Genomic DNA, 19,020 nt, shown 5'->3' with positions numbered 1-19,020 from the left:
CGGACAGCTGCCCCATGCTTACTCCTACGTCACCAGTTCATACACTTATGTAATAATAGACCTGTATCTTTAGACACTGTCTCTAGACACACCTTCAGCTATTCTTGTGACACTGTTTCCTATAAGAAGGGACTGGCCTGACAGTCTTGAGGGACACTATGCATGCGTGTCGCCTCGAGAGCTCTCATTCTGTTGTTAAATAAATACATTGTATTCATATTCACTCTACCTTGTGGAAATTCAATTTTATTCTATAGTAAGGTTTTAATGAATCTATTACGCACCGTCTCCACGGCAACCAGCAGGTCCAGCTGCTGCGTGCCGCCGACGGGCTGCAGACTGAGCACGTGCAGCTCGTCCTGCTTCTGCGAGGCGGCCGCCTGGCGCAGCACCTTGAGCACGCTCTTGAGGTGCGTGGCCACGAAGTCGTGCGGCGCCACGCTCTCGAAGCGCACCGTCACCGCCTCGCGCAGCATCTCCGGCGAGGCCTGTTCCACGTGCACGCTCACAGGCACCGGCACGGCGAAGCGGCCGTCGCTCACGCTGGCATTGAGCGCGTAGCGGCCCGCGTCGAGCCCGCCAAGGGCGATGATCTTGCCGTCACGCGGGCTGATCTTGAAGAGGCTGCGCTGGGCGGGCGGCGCGTGGCCGTAGGTCAGGGCGTCGTAGGGGTCGGCGTCGGTGGCGTGCAGTTGGCCGATCACGCCGCCGGGGAACTCGTCCTCCATGGTGACGATGTGGACCTCGAGGGGCAGCGCCACGGGCCGGTGGAGGCTCTCCTCGATCACACGCACCGTCAGTGTGGAGGTGGAGGAGAGACGAGGCTTACCAGAGTCCTTCACCTGAGGAAGAGCGGAGAGGATTCATCTACCATGATATAACATTTAGGCAACGTAGAGCCCATCTAAACATTTCCTAATGCAATTCGAGTAACTTAGTATCATTTGACAACCCAACTGAACAGCATGTATGAAATGAATGCATAAAGAAATGCCTATTAGAAATATTACACAGGATGGACTGTCCATCAATAATAAGAATAGAAACACACATTAAGTTTATATACTGGATTCCATGGAGCATCACGTACATCAGAAACATCATTCTAGTTTTGTTTCATTGACTCTATTTTGAACATTTGCAAAGGAATGTTGATGGACAGCTGTACAAATATAAGCACAGACTTACACTTGCACATACAGAAGGGATGATGGCATGAACACAACCTGTCTGTGCTCATGTAGAATGTGACTAGACAAAGTCTAATAATGGCGTGGCCTCTCTGTCCAATCTTTAGCTATAGATAGTAAGTTATTATGTGTGTAATCTTTGAACAATGCTGCAGTGGTGTACTGCTCTCTACTAGTGTGCATGTCCTCAATGCCTCATTTGGCCAAATGGAGATAGCAATCTTTATGAATACTTATACACTTAATAATAAGAACAAAAGTGCTTCACAAGAACTATGTTGGTGTAAGTACAGTAAGTGGATTGCTTAAAACGGTAGGTTCCGTACGGAACCATTGTTTACTTAGAGATGGAAGGATGACCTCCCACTTGGGTAATGTCGCCCCCTGGCGATCATTCAGAGAAACTACTTCAGCTCCCGTACTACGCAGGTAGGAAGGGCCTGTCACTCAAACCGGAGTGACCCGCCTCCAGGCTATATAAGCCCCGGCAGGCGGAAGTAACATCCTCTTAATACCACTCTCTGCCACATTCAGTGAAACAGAGGGGCATTACGTGGGAGGTCATCCTTCCATCTCTAAGTAAACAATGGTTCCGTACGGAACCTACCGTTTACTGTCAAGATTCCAGGATGACCTCCCACTTGGGATTCTTAAACTCCCCTCTAAGCCACAACCTACTCTCATACCCCCACACACCCCTCATACGGGTGAGCACAGCCCAGACGGGCGTGACCCATCACCCAGAAGGTCCCAGGCCCACCGGACCTGGGTGTGAAGGAATGAGAAAAAATAGAGAGAGACCCTGAGAGACCGAAGTCCGCCTCATTCAACTAAATGAAAAGACAAGTCCGCCTTATAAGTAAGACACACTATATAAGGAAAACACAGGGTCCCCCCCCAAAATACCCCAGGTGGCTACATGCCCACCTGTGGGAGGGGAAGATCCGACTCCTCTATGACGTAGAGGAGGCAGCTGCACCCAGAACCGAATGCGCTAGCGAAGAGGATTCGATATCCAGGTGATAGTAGGCTGCAAAGGTAGAAGGCGAAGACCAATTCGCCGAAACACAAATCTCCTGAACGGAGACTCCCTTTGCCAGTGCCCACGAAGTAGCCACACCCCTAGTGCTATGGGCTTTGAGTGCCGCCGGCACTTCCACACCAGCACTAGAGTAAGCCAGCCTAATAGCATCCACAATCCACCTCGAAAGAGTGGGTCTAGACACCGGCTTTCTGACAAGAACATTGCCCATTTCCACGAAGAGCTGAGAAGAAGCTCTAGAACCAGCAGTCCTGTCACAGTAGGCCTTCAATGCCCTGACAGGACAAAGGCAATTCAGCCGCTCATCCTCCACCGAGACAAACGGAGGAGGATGAAAAGCCAGAAGAACAACAGGCTCCTTAGGAACCACCACGTTCTTAGGAACAAACTTAAGATGAGGCTTGAGCAACACCTTGAGATCATTGTTCATAAACTGCATGCGCTCCGAAGACACCGAGAGAGCTTGCAGGTCACCGACTCTTTTAGCCGTGGCCAAAGCCAGCAAAATAGCCGTCTTGAAACTCAAAAGTTTCAAAGGCATCCCTACAAGCGGCTCAAAGGGAGCCCGACATAGGCCTCCCAGAACCACCTGCAGATCCCAAACAGGGAACAAAGACCTAGTCACCGGCCTCAAACGTTCAACTTCTTGCAAGAACTTGATGACCTCCGGGACTTTAGAAGGTGCCTTGCCCGCCACCCCCAGGTGACAGGTATTAATAGCCGCCAAATACCCCCTAAGGGTAGAAAATGCCAGACCACTTCTCAAGCGGTCCTGCATAAATTCCAGAATTTCCTGGGCTGACGCCACATGGGCCACCACCGGTGGAACACGCGACTCACACCAGTCCTCAAAGGCATTCCACCTTCCATCATAAGACGCCCTCGTCGAAGGCGCCTTAGCACTCTGAATGGTAGCAACCACTTCAGAAGAAAAACCGGCCGCCAGCAGGTTTAACCTTTCACGTGCCAAACCCACAGGTCTAGGACCTGCAGGTCTTGTTGGAAGATCTCCCCCCTGGCCTGACTCAACAGATCCCTGCGCTGAGGCAGCTGCCAACCCGGTTCGCAAAGGAGAGGGGCGATCGCCGATCTCCACGTGCCCTTGTAGGGAGCCACCAGGAGCATCTCCAGACCGAACCTCCTGACTCTCTCCAGAGTGGGTCGGATCAAGTCGAAGGGGGGAAACGCGTACAGTAGACCTCTCGGCCACATGTGCGCTAAGGCGTCCAACCCCAAGGGAGGACTGCCCTTCACCGCGAAGAACAACGGACACTTCGTATTCTCCGCTGACGCAAACAGGTCCGCCACTGGCTGACCGAACTTGCGAAAAATCTGGCTCGCCACCCTGGGGTGGAGAGACCAATCCTCGTAGCGAGGACCTCCCCTGGACAGGAGATCTGCTCCGCTGTTGAGGAGACCCGGGACGTGTAAGGCCCTGATCGACTTGAGGCGCGACAAGCACCAAACCGTCAATTCTCGAGCCAGACGATCCAGTGGCAACGACGACAGGCCCCCCTGTTTGTTGACATAAAACATGGCCGTCGTATTGTCGGTCCTGACCAGAACGTGACAATGCAAAATCCAAGGCTCGAAATGCTTGAGCGCCAGGAGTATAGCCATCAACTCCAAATAGTTGATGTGACGACCCCTCATCTCCAGAGGCCAAAGCCCCTGCGCTGTGCGCCCCTCGAAAGTGGCTCCCCACCCACTGAGACTGGCGTCTGTCGTGATCGACTTGTGGGAAACCACCTCGCCAATCGAGACTCCGCTGGTGAGGAACCCCTCCACCAGCCAAGGAGACAGGGCGATCGCGCAGGAAGGGGAAACCGTAACCTTCTTGTACTTCAAGGAGGGCGGGATCCCGAGGGATAACATCCATCGTTGAAAAGGTCTCATATGAAACCTGCCCAAACGCAACAGATGTACTGCGGAAGCCATCATTCCCGTCAGTACCATGCAACTCCTGTAAGTGACCACCTGGCCCACTTGAAAGGAGTCGAGACATTCCCGAAACCTGTCCACCCTCTCCTCTGAGAGACGGGCCGACATGTCGGACGAGTCCAGAAGGACCCCAATGAATGTAAGACGACGTGCTGGAGTCAGCATGCTCTTGCCGTGGTTGACTATGAAACCTAAGGCCTTCAGGTGAGCCAAAACCACTTGTGTGTGACGCGCCACTTCGTGGGCGGAGCTCGCTGAAATCATCCAAACGTCGATGTACGTCGCCAACCTGACGCCCTGCTGTCTCAGCGGGGCGATGGCTGCTTCGGTCACTTTCACGAAAACCCTCGGGCTCAGTGACAGACCGAAAGGGAGTACTGTATACTCGTACAGGCGACCCTCGAAGGCGAACCGTAGGAATTTCCTGTGTGGGGGATAAACCTGAACGTGCTGATAAGCATCCTTCAGATCCACTGAACAGTGGAAATCCCCTTGCCTGACCGACCGTAACATGGTGGGTACAGTTAGCATCCTGAAAACGTATTTCTTCAGGTACACGTTTAGTGCCTTTAGGTCCAGGATGGGACGTAGCCCCCCCCCCCTTTTTGTGCACCAGGAAATAACGGCTCCAAAATCCCATGCGGGATTGGGTCCTGTCCAGCTCCACTATAGCACCCTTGCTTAGCAAGGAGCTGATCTCTTCTCTCAAAAGATTTGCTTTTAAACCACGCGCCCTGGTATAAATAACCCTGCTCGAAAGCGGGGGTATGTCCGCGAACTGTAACCTGTAACCCCTGGTTATCGTTCGAAATACCCAATGGCTCGGGTTGCATAACTTCCACTGGCGCGCGCAGCGTGCTAGCGTGTTTTGAGAGAGAGAAACCCCACCACTGTGCTTCCGTGACGGCGGAGCTATTTGGCGACTGGACCGGAAGCGGGAGACCTGCGTATCCGTATCCGGAACGACCGGATGCGGAGCGCAAGGGTTCAATAGGCCGCATGGCGGAAACACCTTCTGGTTGTACCGCTTGACTAGCGGAGCTATTTTGCGGCGGGACCGGAAGCGGGGAGCGAGCGAATCCGTATCCGGTGTCACCGGAAGCGTTCGCACTTCGCTCGATAGAGAGACAGGAAGAACAAAGCGATTCGACTGATAAACAGACTCGCCCACAACTAAAGCATTCTCCCCTGACAGGAGAGGAACTTTTACGTTTAATACCTGCTCTAAGGCCTTTATGCTTGTCCCTTGACTCGGGCTCATAGTAGGCCGACAGAATTTCTGACTCAAAGTTAAATTCATAGCATCGCTCACGCGAGGGAAAGCCCACTCGCGCGCATGAGGAACCACATAATTGTTTGACGTTAACATTACTGGTTGCTGATAAAACCTGTGATTGATTAAGGAGTCCTGACGGGACTTCATCATTCTTACAGGAGGCATGCATAAAGGAGTCATATTGTCGACGCGAGGGATATTCCACTCGCGCGCTTGAGGAACCACATAATTGTTTGACATTAACATTACTGGTTGCTGATAAAACCTGTGATTGATTAACGAGTCCTGACAGGACTTCATCATTACTACAGGAGGCATGCATTTATCTTAGCCCCTGTCCTAAGGCCTTTATGTTTGTCCCTTGACGAGGGCTCATTAGTAGGCCGGCAGAATTTTGTGACTCATTGTTAATTCATTGCATTGACCACGCGAGGGATATTCTCCTCGCGTGTAAGGGGAACCATCTAAATGTTTGACATAACATTACTGGTTGCTGATAAAACCTGTGATTGACTACAGAGTCCTGACAGGACTACATCAATTTTACAGGAGGCATGCAAGATGGAGTCGTCTGTGCAATAGAGTTGGACAGAAACAGACTTGTTCTTTCAACAGATTTATCTGGGACACAAGAGGCATATACATTGACATTCTCATCTTCATTTCCCCGACGCGGGGAAGGCCTTTATGTTTGTCCCTTGACGAGGGCTCATTAGTAGGCCGGCAGAATTTTGTGACTCATTGTTAATTCATTGCATTGACCACGCGAGGGATATTCTCCTCGCGTGTAAGGGGAACCATCTAAATGTTTGACATAACATTACTGGTTGCTGACAAAACCTGTGATTGACAAAGGAGTCCTGACAGGACTACATCAATTTTACAGGAGGCATGCAAGATGGAGCCGTCTGTGCAATAGAGTTGGACAGAAACAGACTTTGTTCTTTCAACAGATTTATCTGGGACACAAGAGGCATATTCATTGACATTCTCATTTTTATTTCCCCGACGCGGGGAAAATAAACGTCCTCATTTGGGGGGAAGGGAACCGGGTGACACCACGGACCCCTGCCCCAACACAATCCCCCTCTACAATGTCCGCAGCTAAAGCATTCTCCCCTGACAGGGGAGGAACTTTTACGTTTAATACCTGCGCTATGGCCTTCATGCTTGTCCCGTGACGAGGGCTCATAGTAGGCCGACAGAATTAGTGACTCATCGTTAAATTCATTGCATTGTTCACGCGAGGGATATTCCCCTCGCGTGTAAGAGGAACCATATAAATGTTTGACATTAACAAAACTGGTTGCTGATAAAACCCGTGATTGATTAAAAAGTCCTGACAGGACTTCAACACTTTTACAGGAGTCATGCAAGATGGAGTCATCTGTGCTAGTGCAATAGAGTTGGACAGAAACAGACTTTGTTCTTTCAACAGATCTATCTGGGACACAGGAGGCATATACATCGACATTCTCATTTTCATTTCCCCGACGCGGGGTACAGAAAATAAACGTCGTGCCCACCACTCTATACTGGGGTCTGACAGAACCCAGAAAAGATTGTGCTTGTGTAACTTCCATGAGGATTGTAGCGCTTTAGTGAATCCAACATCTCCGTTGCAGAAAACCAACGTCCTCTGCCATCGCTCCACCCGCTCCACCCGCCTGACTGGCGGGTGGAGGGGCAGTTGAAGTGCTGGCGCCGCAGGGGCCTTACCTTTCACTGTAAAGACAGGGCGAGAGCCATCCTCCTCCGCCATGTCTTCCTCCTTCTCGTCCTCAGAGTATCCTGAGTACGAACCCTCGCTCTGACTGGAGCTCAGGTCCGATTCGCGCCTGAAGGATCGGACTGTTTTGCTAAAGTTCACGTCGAAGGGGACGTCCCCGACGGTCACATCACAACGCTACTCTTTAGGCACCGCGCCCGTAGGAGAAATGGTCACCGGAGGGATATTGTTAGACTTCTTAGTCACCTTCCTCGCGGTAACTCCGCCAGACCCGCCAGCTCCAGTGACAGTGGAGCTAGCTGCGGTCGGCTGCACGGCAGGCGGTGTCTCACGTCGCTTGGCGCCATCTTGACCAAGGCGCGCTGCTGAACAAGCGGTGCCCCGGACGGCAGCGCCGCACCTTGACTATCGGTGCGGGCCGCCTGGGGCGGACAGCCTGGGCTGTAGGATCCAGAGCGTTAAGCCCTCCTGGTGGAGCGCAGGCTCCGAGGCCTGCCCTAGCCAGGTGGAACCGATGTACCATAGCGAAGCAGTGTAGTTAACGTTAACAAGGAAGCTGTCGAGCAACGAGCTAACGGCTAATGCTAGGCCAAACTTGGTTCAGGCAGAAACAAACATACATTCCCTCGGCAGAAAGCAAGAGGGTTCATAGCGAAGCAGTGTAGCTAACGTTAACAAAGGAAGCTGACGAGCTAACAAGCTAACGGCTAAAGCTAGGCCACGCTTGGTTCGGGCAGAAGCCTGAACAAGCGGTAAACTTCTTTGTTATAGAAAAGAAAACCGTCGGTTTAGGACGGGACAAGAATAAGTATTCTTAAGTACGGGTTTAATTCTACACTCGCCGGTGGGCGACTCCAATGCCACCGCTTTAGGCTAATGCGCGAAGAATAAAATACAAAGGCTGAGTTTCAACTTATCTGAATGTGATATCGCAGAGAGTGAAAAGAGGATGTTACTTCCGCCTGCCGGGGCTTATATAGCCTGGAGGCGGGTCACTCCGGTTTGAGTGACAGGCCCTTCCTACCTGCGTAGTACGGGAGCTGAAGTAGTTTCTCTGAATGATCGCCAGGGGGCGACATTACCCAAGTGGGAGGTCATCCTGGAATCTTGACAGTAAACATCGATTTTCAACCATGATACTTTTACTTCACCAGGCATAGTGTATCAGGCAATCAAGGCTGGAGGTGGTCGTCATCAACTCTTCTACTTTTGAGGCAACAGACATACATATCGTACCGTACACATACAGCTCATAACATAAATACACAGCCACGCAGTTTCTCACCTGGATCTGAATAACATATTCGGTAGCCAGGTCCCTCCGAAAAACCTGGTTGGCTAAAAGTGTCCCGTCTTGCTCCAGCATGAATTCACCGCCTTCATTTCCAGACAGGATGTGGAAGTCAAAGGGCGGGCCATTATGGGAGGAGTCCTGGTCAATGACAGAGAGCTGTACGATGCTGGTTCCAATCGGCTTGTTCTCCTGAAAGAGCAGAGGAAGAACAGCCACTGTCTGTTATGACTGTGTGGTCATATGTTAGTGCAAATGTCGGTCTGCTGAGTGTCAGCGTATGCAGCGGCTGTTAGTTATGTCGTGCCAAGAATGGTGAACCAGAGGAGGCAGAAATTCTGAAATGAGGCTTCATTGAATATGCATGTCATGTTAATAGAAGAACTGCTGCAGAGCACTGTACATCTATGGGAAACCAATGGAACAATACTTTTTATTACTTACACTTTGTTTAGTTTTTTTAAGGTTTATTTTTGGGCTTTTATGCTTTTACTGTACGATGATATGACAGTAGACTGACAGGAATGGGGAGAGAGATGGGGAGTGACACGCAGCAAAGGTTGTCGGGAACGGGATTCGCAACCGCAACGTGCTGTCAGGCTGGAATTGCAGCCTAGGGTGCCCAGACCACCACGCACAGACAGACAGAGTCAGCATGTGCCGTTTCAGATACTAAACTGCGACCTTCGCTCGCAATAAACTCAACTAAAACCACAAACCCACATTAAAAACATACCAAAACTAATCTGAATGGAAAACAAAAACTAAAACAAACTAGAAACAACATTTTAAATTAAATTCTAAACAATAATAACCTGGGCCCTCAGGTTTACCTGTATCACGGTGGTGAGGTTGACCGGGGAGAAGGTGGGCGGGTTGTCGTTTATGTCAGAGATGTCTATGTTGACCATGACGGTGGAAGACATGGCTGGGATGCCACTGTCAAGAGCTCTCACTGCTAAGGAGTAACCTGACACCTAAAGGAGGAAGAGAGAAAGACGCGTTTAAACGGAAAAAAGGAAACATGGCCGTACATGACAATAAAGGATCTACAGTATGAGGTTCAGTCATCTAAAGTGCTCTTGATATAAGAGAATAAAAATATTGTAAAAGATAAGATAGGATCATATAAAACTTGACTGATCCCCGAGGGGAAATCCGGATGATACCACAAGCAGTACCAAGATCTAGATATAAATACAAGCACACTTTGCGGGACGAGGACTGAAAGGAAGAGAGCATGAAAATATAGGACATAGGACCAATATATTACCCAGTATATACAGCATACTGTCTGTATGTACTGTATATGTGTGTATGCTGATTTCTCAGAGCGGCAACCATGACTGCAGTGTCAAGCAGCACCTATGTTTGTGTGTGGCTGTACAGTACACCACATCTACACAGCAGCGATTTCTCTATAGGAAACACATGTCAAAATATTCAAATTTCAGAGTGGAGTCAAAAGTGCTTGTATCCTATCGAAAAAAAATCTGTGAGAGTATGAATATTCATGTGTTAGATCTACCTAACAAACATGTGGAATCGTGCCATATTAACTAATTGATTGATAATACTTGTCAGACTGAAGAAATACGCCAAAAAACGTATAAATTGAATATTGACTTTAAAGTCAATATTCAAAGCCATTCAATGTAATTTATCTGAGATTAAGTTCCACACTCAATTATAGAATAGTCTGGTGTGCAAAAGAGTACTTAAGTCTAACCCTAACTCCAACTCTTCAGTTTGATAACAATCCATATTCCGTGTTCAGAAGAGTTTTGGGGTCAGATATAATGTTGCTGGCCACTGGCCAGTAGTTGATGCATACAGTTTATCAAGGGGTTCTCTTTGAGTAAGTACAGCAAGACACAGAAACCCCCTGTCCTGGATAAAATTGTCAGCAAAATGAATAAAATGTAAATTCTAAAGAGATTATTCATCCTGTTATTGCTTAAAAGGACACCATCTCGCTTGGCTGATTTTCCCTTTTTAACAACACCGACCATATAATCATTAATGTGGCAAAACCCTTCCAAATGCCATATTTTAACTCCCCTCTAAGTAACTTTATTATGGTGGAATTTGATATAATTTCACGGCTGATATAATGGGATATAGCAAATCAAAAATGCGACAATTTCCATGCAAATCAATTCGGTCATACCTAGAGCCACGGTGGCACACGCTAATGGAGCATTATCACAGAATAATTTCATGCCTTGCACTGCACACTTTGGACGTGTGCAACGGGTATACTGATAAAATGCCTTTTGATTGCTTTTGAGCACATTTTCTTGGAGGAAACCAGAAAGTGTTTGTGAGCAGTATGTTGGTGGCTCGGTATGGTTAATTTGAAGGTGTCACAAGCAAATCGAGCTGAGTTTTCTTTTTTCTGACGGTAAGTGGCTGTCAAAACATGGCGGGACACAAGAGTACATCCACGCACACGCCTTACTCCCTGTGCACATTGCTCACCTCTCTCCTGGTAAACTAGCTGCAGGGTGTTTTTCCTCTGCCTCCTTATATTGCTGCATAATAAAGGCCTAAGTACTGTAGACACACTCGAGAAAATGAAAACAAAACAATAAGCCGCAGTGTGTGCCTCCGGGAAATGAAAGAGTAAACCAAAGGTAGAAAACAACTCATGACCTGCTTAGAAAGAAGCAATCATTTGAATATCATGTCCTGCATGGCGACGAGAGAAAGAAAAACCCAAGCAAACACATGCAGTCAAACTTACACGCCCGCTGTAAACACAAACCAACACACAAACATGCACCTCCTGCACAGAGGCAGTGCACACGCTTGCGCATGCACCAGCACACGCACACACAAGCAGGCTTTCCTAACAACAAGCCCTGGATCAATGGGTACATTAAAGGAAGAGGAGGGCTTTCATGGCAGGCCAGAGGACACTGAGGGGCACTGAACGGCTTGTTCAGAAAGAGCAGTAGGTGGAGGCCGGGGTGGCCACAGACAACTACAAGGACAGGCTAGGCTACAGGCCAACAGGATCAGAGGATCAGTTTTTATCATCTCTCTGTATTGAATCTTTGTTAATTGTTGCTACTGTGGAGCAGGTCTCTCTTGACACTGGGAACTGCAGGTCTCCATGAGATTAGCTATATAAATAAGGTTTAAATAGATGTAAAAAAAATGACCGTGAACATATCCAACCATATGCTCATTGTCGATAGACAACATATGCTCATTGCACAATGCACATATCTTTATTCATATATTCACTGGTGATAGATGTATTGTGATAGATGTACTGTTCAAGAGTCATACACTTATTCAGAGATTCTGTGCAGATATCCAGGACCAGCAGCTCAGTATTTAATTACTTTTTGTTTATTTAAAAATGTCTTGGTTTGGTTTGGTTACGCTTTACCTCTCTTGTGTTTACCTCTCACTGCTGCTATGACACATGAAATTCTCTCCAGGGATCAATGAAAGTTTCCCTCATCTTATTTGTACCTTGTGAACACGGCGCGCGCACGCACGCACGCACGCACGCACGCACGCACGCACGCACGCACGCACGCACGCACGCACGCACGCACGCACGCACGCACGCACGCACGCACGCACGCACGCACGCACGCACGCACGCACGCACGCACGCACGCGCACACACACACACACACACACACACACACACACACACACACACACACACACACACACACACACACACACACACACACACACACACACACACACACACACACACAACCCCACACACACACACACACACACACACACACACACACACACACACACACACACACACACACACACACACACACACACACACAGAGCGGGATGCTGCTCTCCGTCTGATAACCCAACACACTTTCATCAGCAGCTACTCTTTGATCCCCCAGAAGCCCTGACACTCGTTCCCTCTCTGGGCACGCTCAGATCCGTTTGCGCCGCGATATCATGGCGTGCACTCATGAATTCTTTATGTTGGGAATCGGAAACACATCTGAACACTTCAAGCACCCCCGCAGAAGGAAGGAGAGAGGGAAAAAAACACAGCTCAGAAAGAGAGCTGATGGTCAGATATACTGTATAGTGTATACTGTGTGTGTGTGTGTGTGTGTGTGTGTGTGTGTGTGTGTGTGTATGTGCGTGCGTGCGTGCGTGCGTGCGTGCGTGCGTGCGTGCGTGCGTGCGTGCGTGCGTGCGTGCGTGCGTGTGTGTGCGAGCACGGCGTGTGCGTGTGACCACACTTGTGTTTCATGTACATTTGTTATTGAAGTATGTTTAGCTGCTATCAGTTCACTGAGCATCACTGATGAAGGCATATCCTTCAGCTAACCTAACCTGCAAATGACCTCCCCGTGACAGAAAGGAAATCGTTGCGAAAAGGTGCTAGGATAAAAATCCTACAATGATTTAATCAATGTGGGCCTATTAATGCTGTCTCGAGTGGTTGTGATGATGGAGAGGGAGAGGGTGAGGGAGACTTTGTCTGATATCATTCACTCATTCCCCAATCTGTACTCTATCCTGGGAGTTCTATGTAGGGGACTAAAGTGAACTCATTGGAGAAATAATAGAAACAGGGTGCAGTTGAGGTTAAGTATCTTACTCATGGGGACCCCTAGACAAATTGTCAAGAGTGGGACTCGAACACTTGGGACCTTCTGCTTCGCAGCCGGAATCTCTACCTATTCAGCTAAATGTTTCTTTCAGTGCAAAATTACGGTATATAAGGTTTGCGTTAGTATTCTATTGTGGGATAAGACGTGTCCACTATATCGGGTATAATGATTATCTGTATACATTCAGACACCACACCACTACAAAATGACAAATCCACTATAACAGTGGTTCTCAAACTCAAAAGGAAATTTGAAGGTCTCCCTTTACTTTGTCAGTGTAAAACTTGAACCAAATGGATCTGTTAGGGTCCATTTGGTTCCATTTGTACACTGTCAAAGTCACAGACTAGCAAGGGTCAATTTAGACCCCAATAAAGGAACCTAGAGAGTCCCTGAAATCCACTTTGAGAACCACTGCACTATAACATGCACTATATAATGAGTAGGGAGTGGTTAGTGAGGGAGAGAAAGAACCAGCAGTAAACTTCAATCATCTGTAATTTGGTGTCTCCATCTGGCTCTATTTGGAGCTTCTTAGGTAGAATTCTCCAGGTATTGAGCAGGCACTTCTGATGCACAATTTAACAGGTCCGCTGGTGTGTTGTGCATGGAAAGGTATGAGAACAATAATGAAGTACGCTTACTCCATTCCAGACTGAGGCTCAGTGGCCCTGCAATAATACACCAAGGACGGTTGTTGTCACAATTCATTTTACAAGGATATAAGGGGGAACATGGATTCCCCCTTATATCCTTAACTTGTAAAATGAATTGTGATCTAAAAGCAAAATGTCCCACCGCAGTTTAGAGTGTGGGACCATTTTTATCCAAGTTGCATTTAAATGTTATCTGCCATTTTATTTGGGAATGTTTTCTTTGTTTTTTAATATAGTTCAACGGAGGCAATTTCCAAGGTAGAAGTGGATTGTTGCCTCAGTATTTAATGCCACCCTTTCACCACTAGAGGGTGCCCAGAGTGCCATAGACAATCCCATAGAGATATGCTGGTATATGCAGAAGCCCTGCAGCCATGACTTGCCTGAACACTTTCCTTTGTGCATGTACAGGAAGAGGATGAAGTTAGCTTGAAGTTAGCTATTGGCTACCAAGCATTTTAAAAGCCTTATTTTCATCAACTTAGCCATGATTAAACCTTGCACACCTCATGCATGGGAAAAAAACAGAGAAGAATGAGCTCTAAAAAATCCAATGCAATCCTGGATTGCATTGGAGTGGATTTGTGCAGTTTGTTCACAGCTTTCAAACAAAAAAATCCGATTGGAAATCCGTTCAGGCATTCTTGAGATAATAGCCATTATGTTTTACATGTTATGTAAACAAACATGGCCGCCCTGTATGTTAGATGGGGTTGTATGGGGGTGGAACATGCAAAATCGCGATTGAAATCATGTTCACTAGATTTGATGGGGTCCAAAAAAAAAAAAACAATTTTTTATTTTTTTTAATCACGAGATATCTCGTGATTGGCACTATGGGATGCGATGATATATCCCGAGATATCTCGTGATTGGCACTCATTGAGTTAATGGGCCTCTGAGAGCCCTTGGTGTTTGAATTAGAGATGTGACCGAATATTCGGCGCCAAATATTTTCGGCCGAATACCAAATACCGAATATTACCGAATACTGAATACCGAATACTACCGAATACTACCGAATAATGTATAGGATATTCAATATATATATATATATATATATATATATATATATATATATATATATATATTTTTTTTTTTTTTTTATAACAATAATTACATTGACATTTCTTTATGATGCAATATTTCAACTATATGGAATGTTAATATTTTGAGACATAATTTGTCTTTTATTACAAATTTACTACACAATAGTAAATAAATAATTCTACACAAAAATAAATATGTTATGTGTGCATTCAAAAGTGAGAAATACATGTTTTATGGAACCATATGGTGATTATTATTTAAGTTAGGTTTTGCCATAATCATGTCTTTTGCCATAATCAGAACAAAGGTACAGCAATGGTGCAAAAATTAGTAATACAAAATAAATTATATACATGTATTATTCAGCTATTCGGTTTTCGGCCAAATGTTTCCAATATTCGGTATTCGGTTTCGGCCAAGAATTTTGCTTTCGGCACATCCCTAGTTTGAATGGTAACTTATTTAGCCTAAAGTATAGTTGGCATAGGTAAATGGCTATAGCCAGGCAGTTGTGGGAAAAGTACTCACATTTCTTACTTAAGTAAACGTATCAATATTGCAATGTAGAAATACTCTGTTACATAGAGAGTATATTATGTAGTTAAGTAAAAGTTCGATCTACAAGCTCACAATGTGTCGCATAGCGACACGTTGTGAGCTTGTACAGTAGATCGGCCTAGATAGCCTAGGTATAAAATTGGGCTAAAGTGGTTTTATATCCGCAAAGTAACTAGTAACTAAAGTTTTCAATTAAATGTAGGAAAGTAAAAGCACTGGAAATTGGAAATACTCCAGTAAAGTATAAGTACCTTAAAACTGTAAGTACAAACTTAAAACTTAAGTACAGTACTTGAGTAAATGTAGTTAGTTACTTTACACCACTGGCTATAGTCTGATTTTAAACCTGTTCTTGCCTTCCCATATACGTAGGTTTGGCAAGCTGCAATGTGTTGTTGCCTGTCTTAAATGGTTTTATGTACATAAGGATGCACACATACAGTACAGTACAGTACAAACATGAGTGAAAACACAAGCAGGCGCACACATAAAGAAACAAGTTTATGTCCGTGTGTCTGTCTTCCTGCACTTCCCTGATTTATACTTGGTTGCATGCTGTGTTGCACACCTAAATTAGCAGATCTGCAAGCACACAACGCGTTGCGCTGCTATGCACTGTGAGGTTGTAGGTCTGATATTTAAGGTGCGCGATACCAGCGTGCAACTAAGTAACAGGGATGTTTACTGTGAGAACAAGATGTTGTGTGTGTGTGTGTGTGTGTGTGTGTGTGTGTGTGTGTGTGTGTGTGTGTGTGTGTGTCTGCGTGTGTGCGTGTATGTGTGCATGTGTGCGCACGCGAGCGAGCATGTGCGTGTGTGTATGTGTGCGTGCGTGCGTTTGCTTACTGTCTCACGGTCCAGCTGCTTGTTAACCTTGATCATGCCGCTGAGTGGGTCGATGAAGAACTGGTTGTCTCTGTCCCCGCTGACAATGGAATAGAGAATGGCACCATTCACCTGACTGTCCACATCCTCCGCTGTTAGCTAAGGAACACACAGGCACGCACACACACACACAAACAGAAAATAATAATTAATAACGTATATTCATTATCAGGCTCCGGCTCGTGGCATTTGCAGTGATGAATCGAAAGTATTGTGCCCAGTCATTAGAGCACTGGCCTTTAAATTGCAAGGTTCTGGGTCTGATAGCAGGCACCGCCAACTCAGCATTTGAGTAGCACGATAACTGGCTGTAACGAAGACTAAGCACTGGGATCTGAAGGTAGTGTGGAACTCCACCTCAGCGAGCCATCTCCCTGGTCTAGCGCCTCGTTGTTGCCCAGCTGACTGAGGAAAAGCCACTTCAACCTACTTGCATGCATACTTTTCAAAAGCATTCCTCATGACATTAAACTTATAACACTGATTTAGCTAATGGGTCTAACTCCTAAGATGACACTTGGACATCTTTGGATTTCCAAGTGTGGATTTGTGGATTTGTAAATGGCAAAATGGAGTCATTTTAAACTGCACATCTGTGCACCAAAACACAACAAGAGGGAAGTATGAGTGATTTGATATACTGTATGGTGCAGAATTAAACACAAGAACTTACCTTGACTACAGACTCTCCGATGGCCGCATCTTCTGACACTACCGAAGTGTAGAGATCACGGCTGAACATGGGTGCGTTGTCGTTGACGTCTGTCAGGTTGACGTTCACCGTGGTCACAGCGCTGAGGGGCGGGGTGCCACCGTCACGTGCCTCCACAGTCAGGAAGTAGTCCTTACACATCTCGTAGTCCAGAGGCTTTGAAACTGAGATGGCACCTGGGAGGAAGGGTTCAGACACGGATTTGTACAAGTCTTTCTACCAGTGAGACGCCCTTAAGGTTGCGCTGAAACTACAGAGACGGACACCATAATATGTCCATGTATGGGTATTCCCAGATATGGGCTTAATATTGATCAGGGATCCGGGCCATATTATGGAGCGTGACATGAGGCGTGACACAGGGCGGACAGACGGACAGACAGACATGATCTGCAGGTTTTCATACAAAATGCGACCTATGGTCGCAATAAATCTAATTCATGCACTGTCAAGGTTGAAAGTGTGGATTGTTCCAGTACCTTGCAGTTTTAATGAAGTACCATCTGATTTTAAATCTGCACATAGATATTACCATGCTAACAGGATTAATATCATGTTTTGTTTTTTGTTTTTTAACAGTGACATTAAATTGTTACTCACAATAATTCAACAAATGCTAACATTAATCTATTTATATAAAACAAAAATCAAATAAGTACATTCCATAATCATCTTAAGCGCAAGTCACAGTCACAGTCTTTGAATGCTGCATGAAGCCAATTAGTAGATAGACAACCTTCCAGGGCCACAATCAATTAGCCCGCCCCACACTTACCAGACAGTGGGTGTATTTGGAACTTCCCGTGCTCGTTGCCTGAACGGATAGTGTATGTGATCTCTGCGTTGGTCCCGATGTCTTTGCTGGCTGCGTACACCCTCAGCACCTCTGTGCCCAGCCCCACGTCCTCCGGCACCGTCGCCAGTTGGTCGCGGCGCTCAAACACCGGAGGGTTGTCGTTGATGTCCAGGACGGTGATGGTGACGTTCACGAGGGAGGACAGGCGCAGCGGCGAGCCCTGGTCGGAGGCCCGGACGGTGATCTGATAGGCCGGCTGGACCTCGCGGTCCAGGACACGCTCCAAGGCGATGATGCCGGAGGACTTATCGATGGAGAAGGAGCCGCTGGCAGAGTCTTCCAGGGAGTAGATCACCTTGCGGCTAGGACCGGCTGGAGAAGACAGGGAGTGGAAGGGAGAAAATTAAATATGGGCTCCGACATGTTTGTGGCATCGCGGTGGCTGAGCCACTAAGTGCACTTACCACACAGCCACAGAGCCAGCAGCAAATTCATGGGTTTTTATCCACTAATGCTACTCTGTCTCTTGCTGACTGACAATTGTCCATTAAAAAAGCAAAAATGGGGTAACACATTTTTAGAAAAGACACAAAACAACAACAGATTTGGGCTCAAAGATTCAAAGACCATAAAAGGTCAGGTGTGAAGTCTGTGGACACAGTCAGAGTCTGCAATTTGGCTGCAAGCAAGGCCATACCTCATTAAACCCCAGTACCCTGACAGTTGATTTTGTGCAAAATCACTTTTTGGTGGGAGAGAGACTTCAGAGGCAATAACACCATCCACATCATTAGTATTCATCAAGCACTGTGCCAGAAAACTACATGATCAAAACCTGCCCAATTGATGTTGAGGGTAGATTGAAAAATCGGGAGCCTGAACTGGTTTATTTAAATATATATATATATTTATTTTGGTTAGAAATAGGCACTATACACAGATGGTTACTTATTCTTCCACGCTGGATGAAATTCTGCAGAAGAGCAAAAGGGACACTGTGTTCACTTGGTTTCAGACAGCTGCTTGCTCAGCAGAAACGACTGAAAGGCTGGTCTTTTTGAGGGACGACCACAGCGATGGGAACCGTGAAGAATCCCTGCAACTGATCAAAACACTGCCCAGTCTGCCCGTTGATACCTACAATTATGCCTAATTTACACTCTGTTGCACGATGGTGTTGCTTGCCAAAAAGAGCTGATCAACAAGATAACAGTGCATCATGTTGCATTGTTAGCACATGGTGTTGTCCCAATGTTAGCTTGTAGATCTGTT

General features: G+C 46.8%; 1 protein-coding gene across 3 annotated transcripts in view; it reads right to left on the bottom strand.

The window, feature by feature from the left end:
* fat3a (FAT atypical cadherin 3a) overlaps window positions 1-19,020 on the bottom strand; it is a gene marked incomplete at both ends in the record, with an annotated part of 197,671 nt that overhangs the window by 23,419 nt on the left and 155,232 nt on the right. For all 3 annotated transcript variants that reach the window (XM_080731608.1, XM_080731609.1, XM_080731610.1), the window contains 6 exons: window positions 285-842; window positions 8,464-8,661; window positions 9,303-9,446; window positions 16,202-16,339; window positions 16,914-17,128; window positions 17,728-18,120. In XM_080731608.1, the coding sequence (XP_080587734.1) occupies window positions 285-842; window positions 8,464-8,661; window positions 9,303-9,446; window positions 16,202-16,339; window positions 16,914-17,128; window positions 17,728-18,120 (1,646 nt within the window). The remainder of the gene's footprint in view (window positions 1-284; window positions 843-8,463; window positions 8,662-9,302; window positions 9,447-16,201; window positions 16,340-16,913; window positions 17,129-17,727; window positions 18,121-19,020) is intronic.

The sequence above is a fragment of the Nannobrachium achirus genome (genome assembly GCF_963921795.1).
Source record: "Nannobrachium achirus genome assembly, chromosome: 8".
Lineage (NCBI taxonomy): Eukaryota > Metazoa > Chordata > Actinopteri > Myctophiformes > Myctophidae > Nannobrachium > Nannobrachium achirus.
The sequence above is the reverse complement of the archived record's forward strand: the minus strand, read 5'-3'. Positions and strand labels throughout refer to the sequence as shown.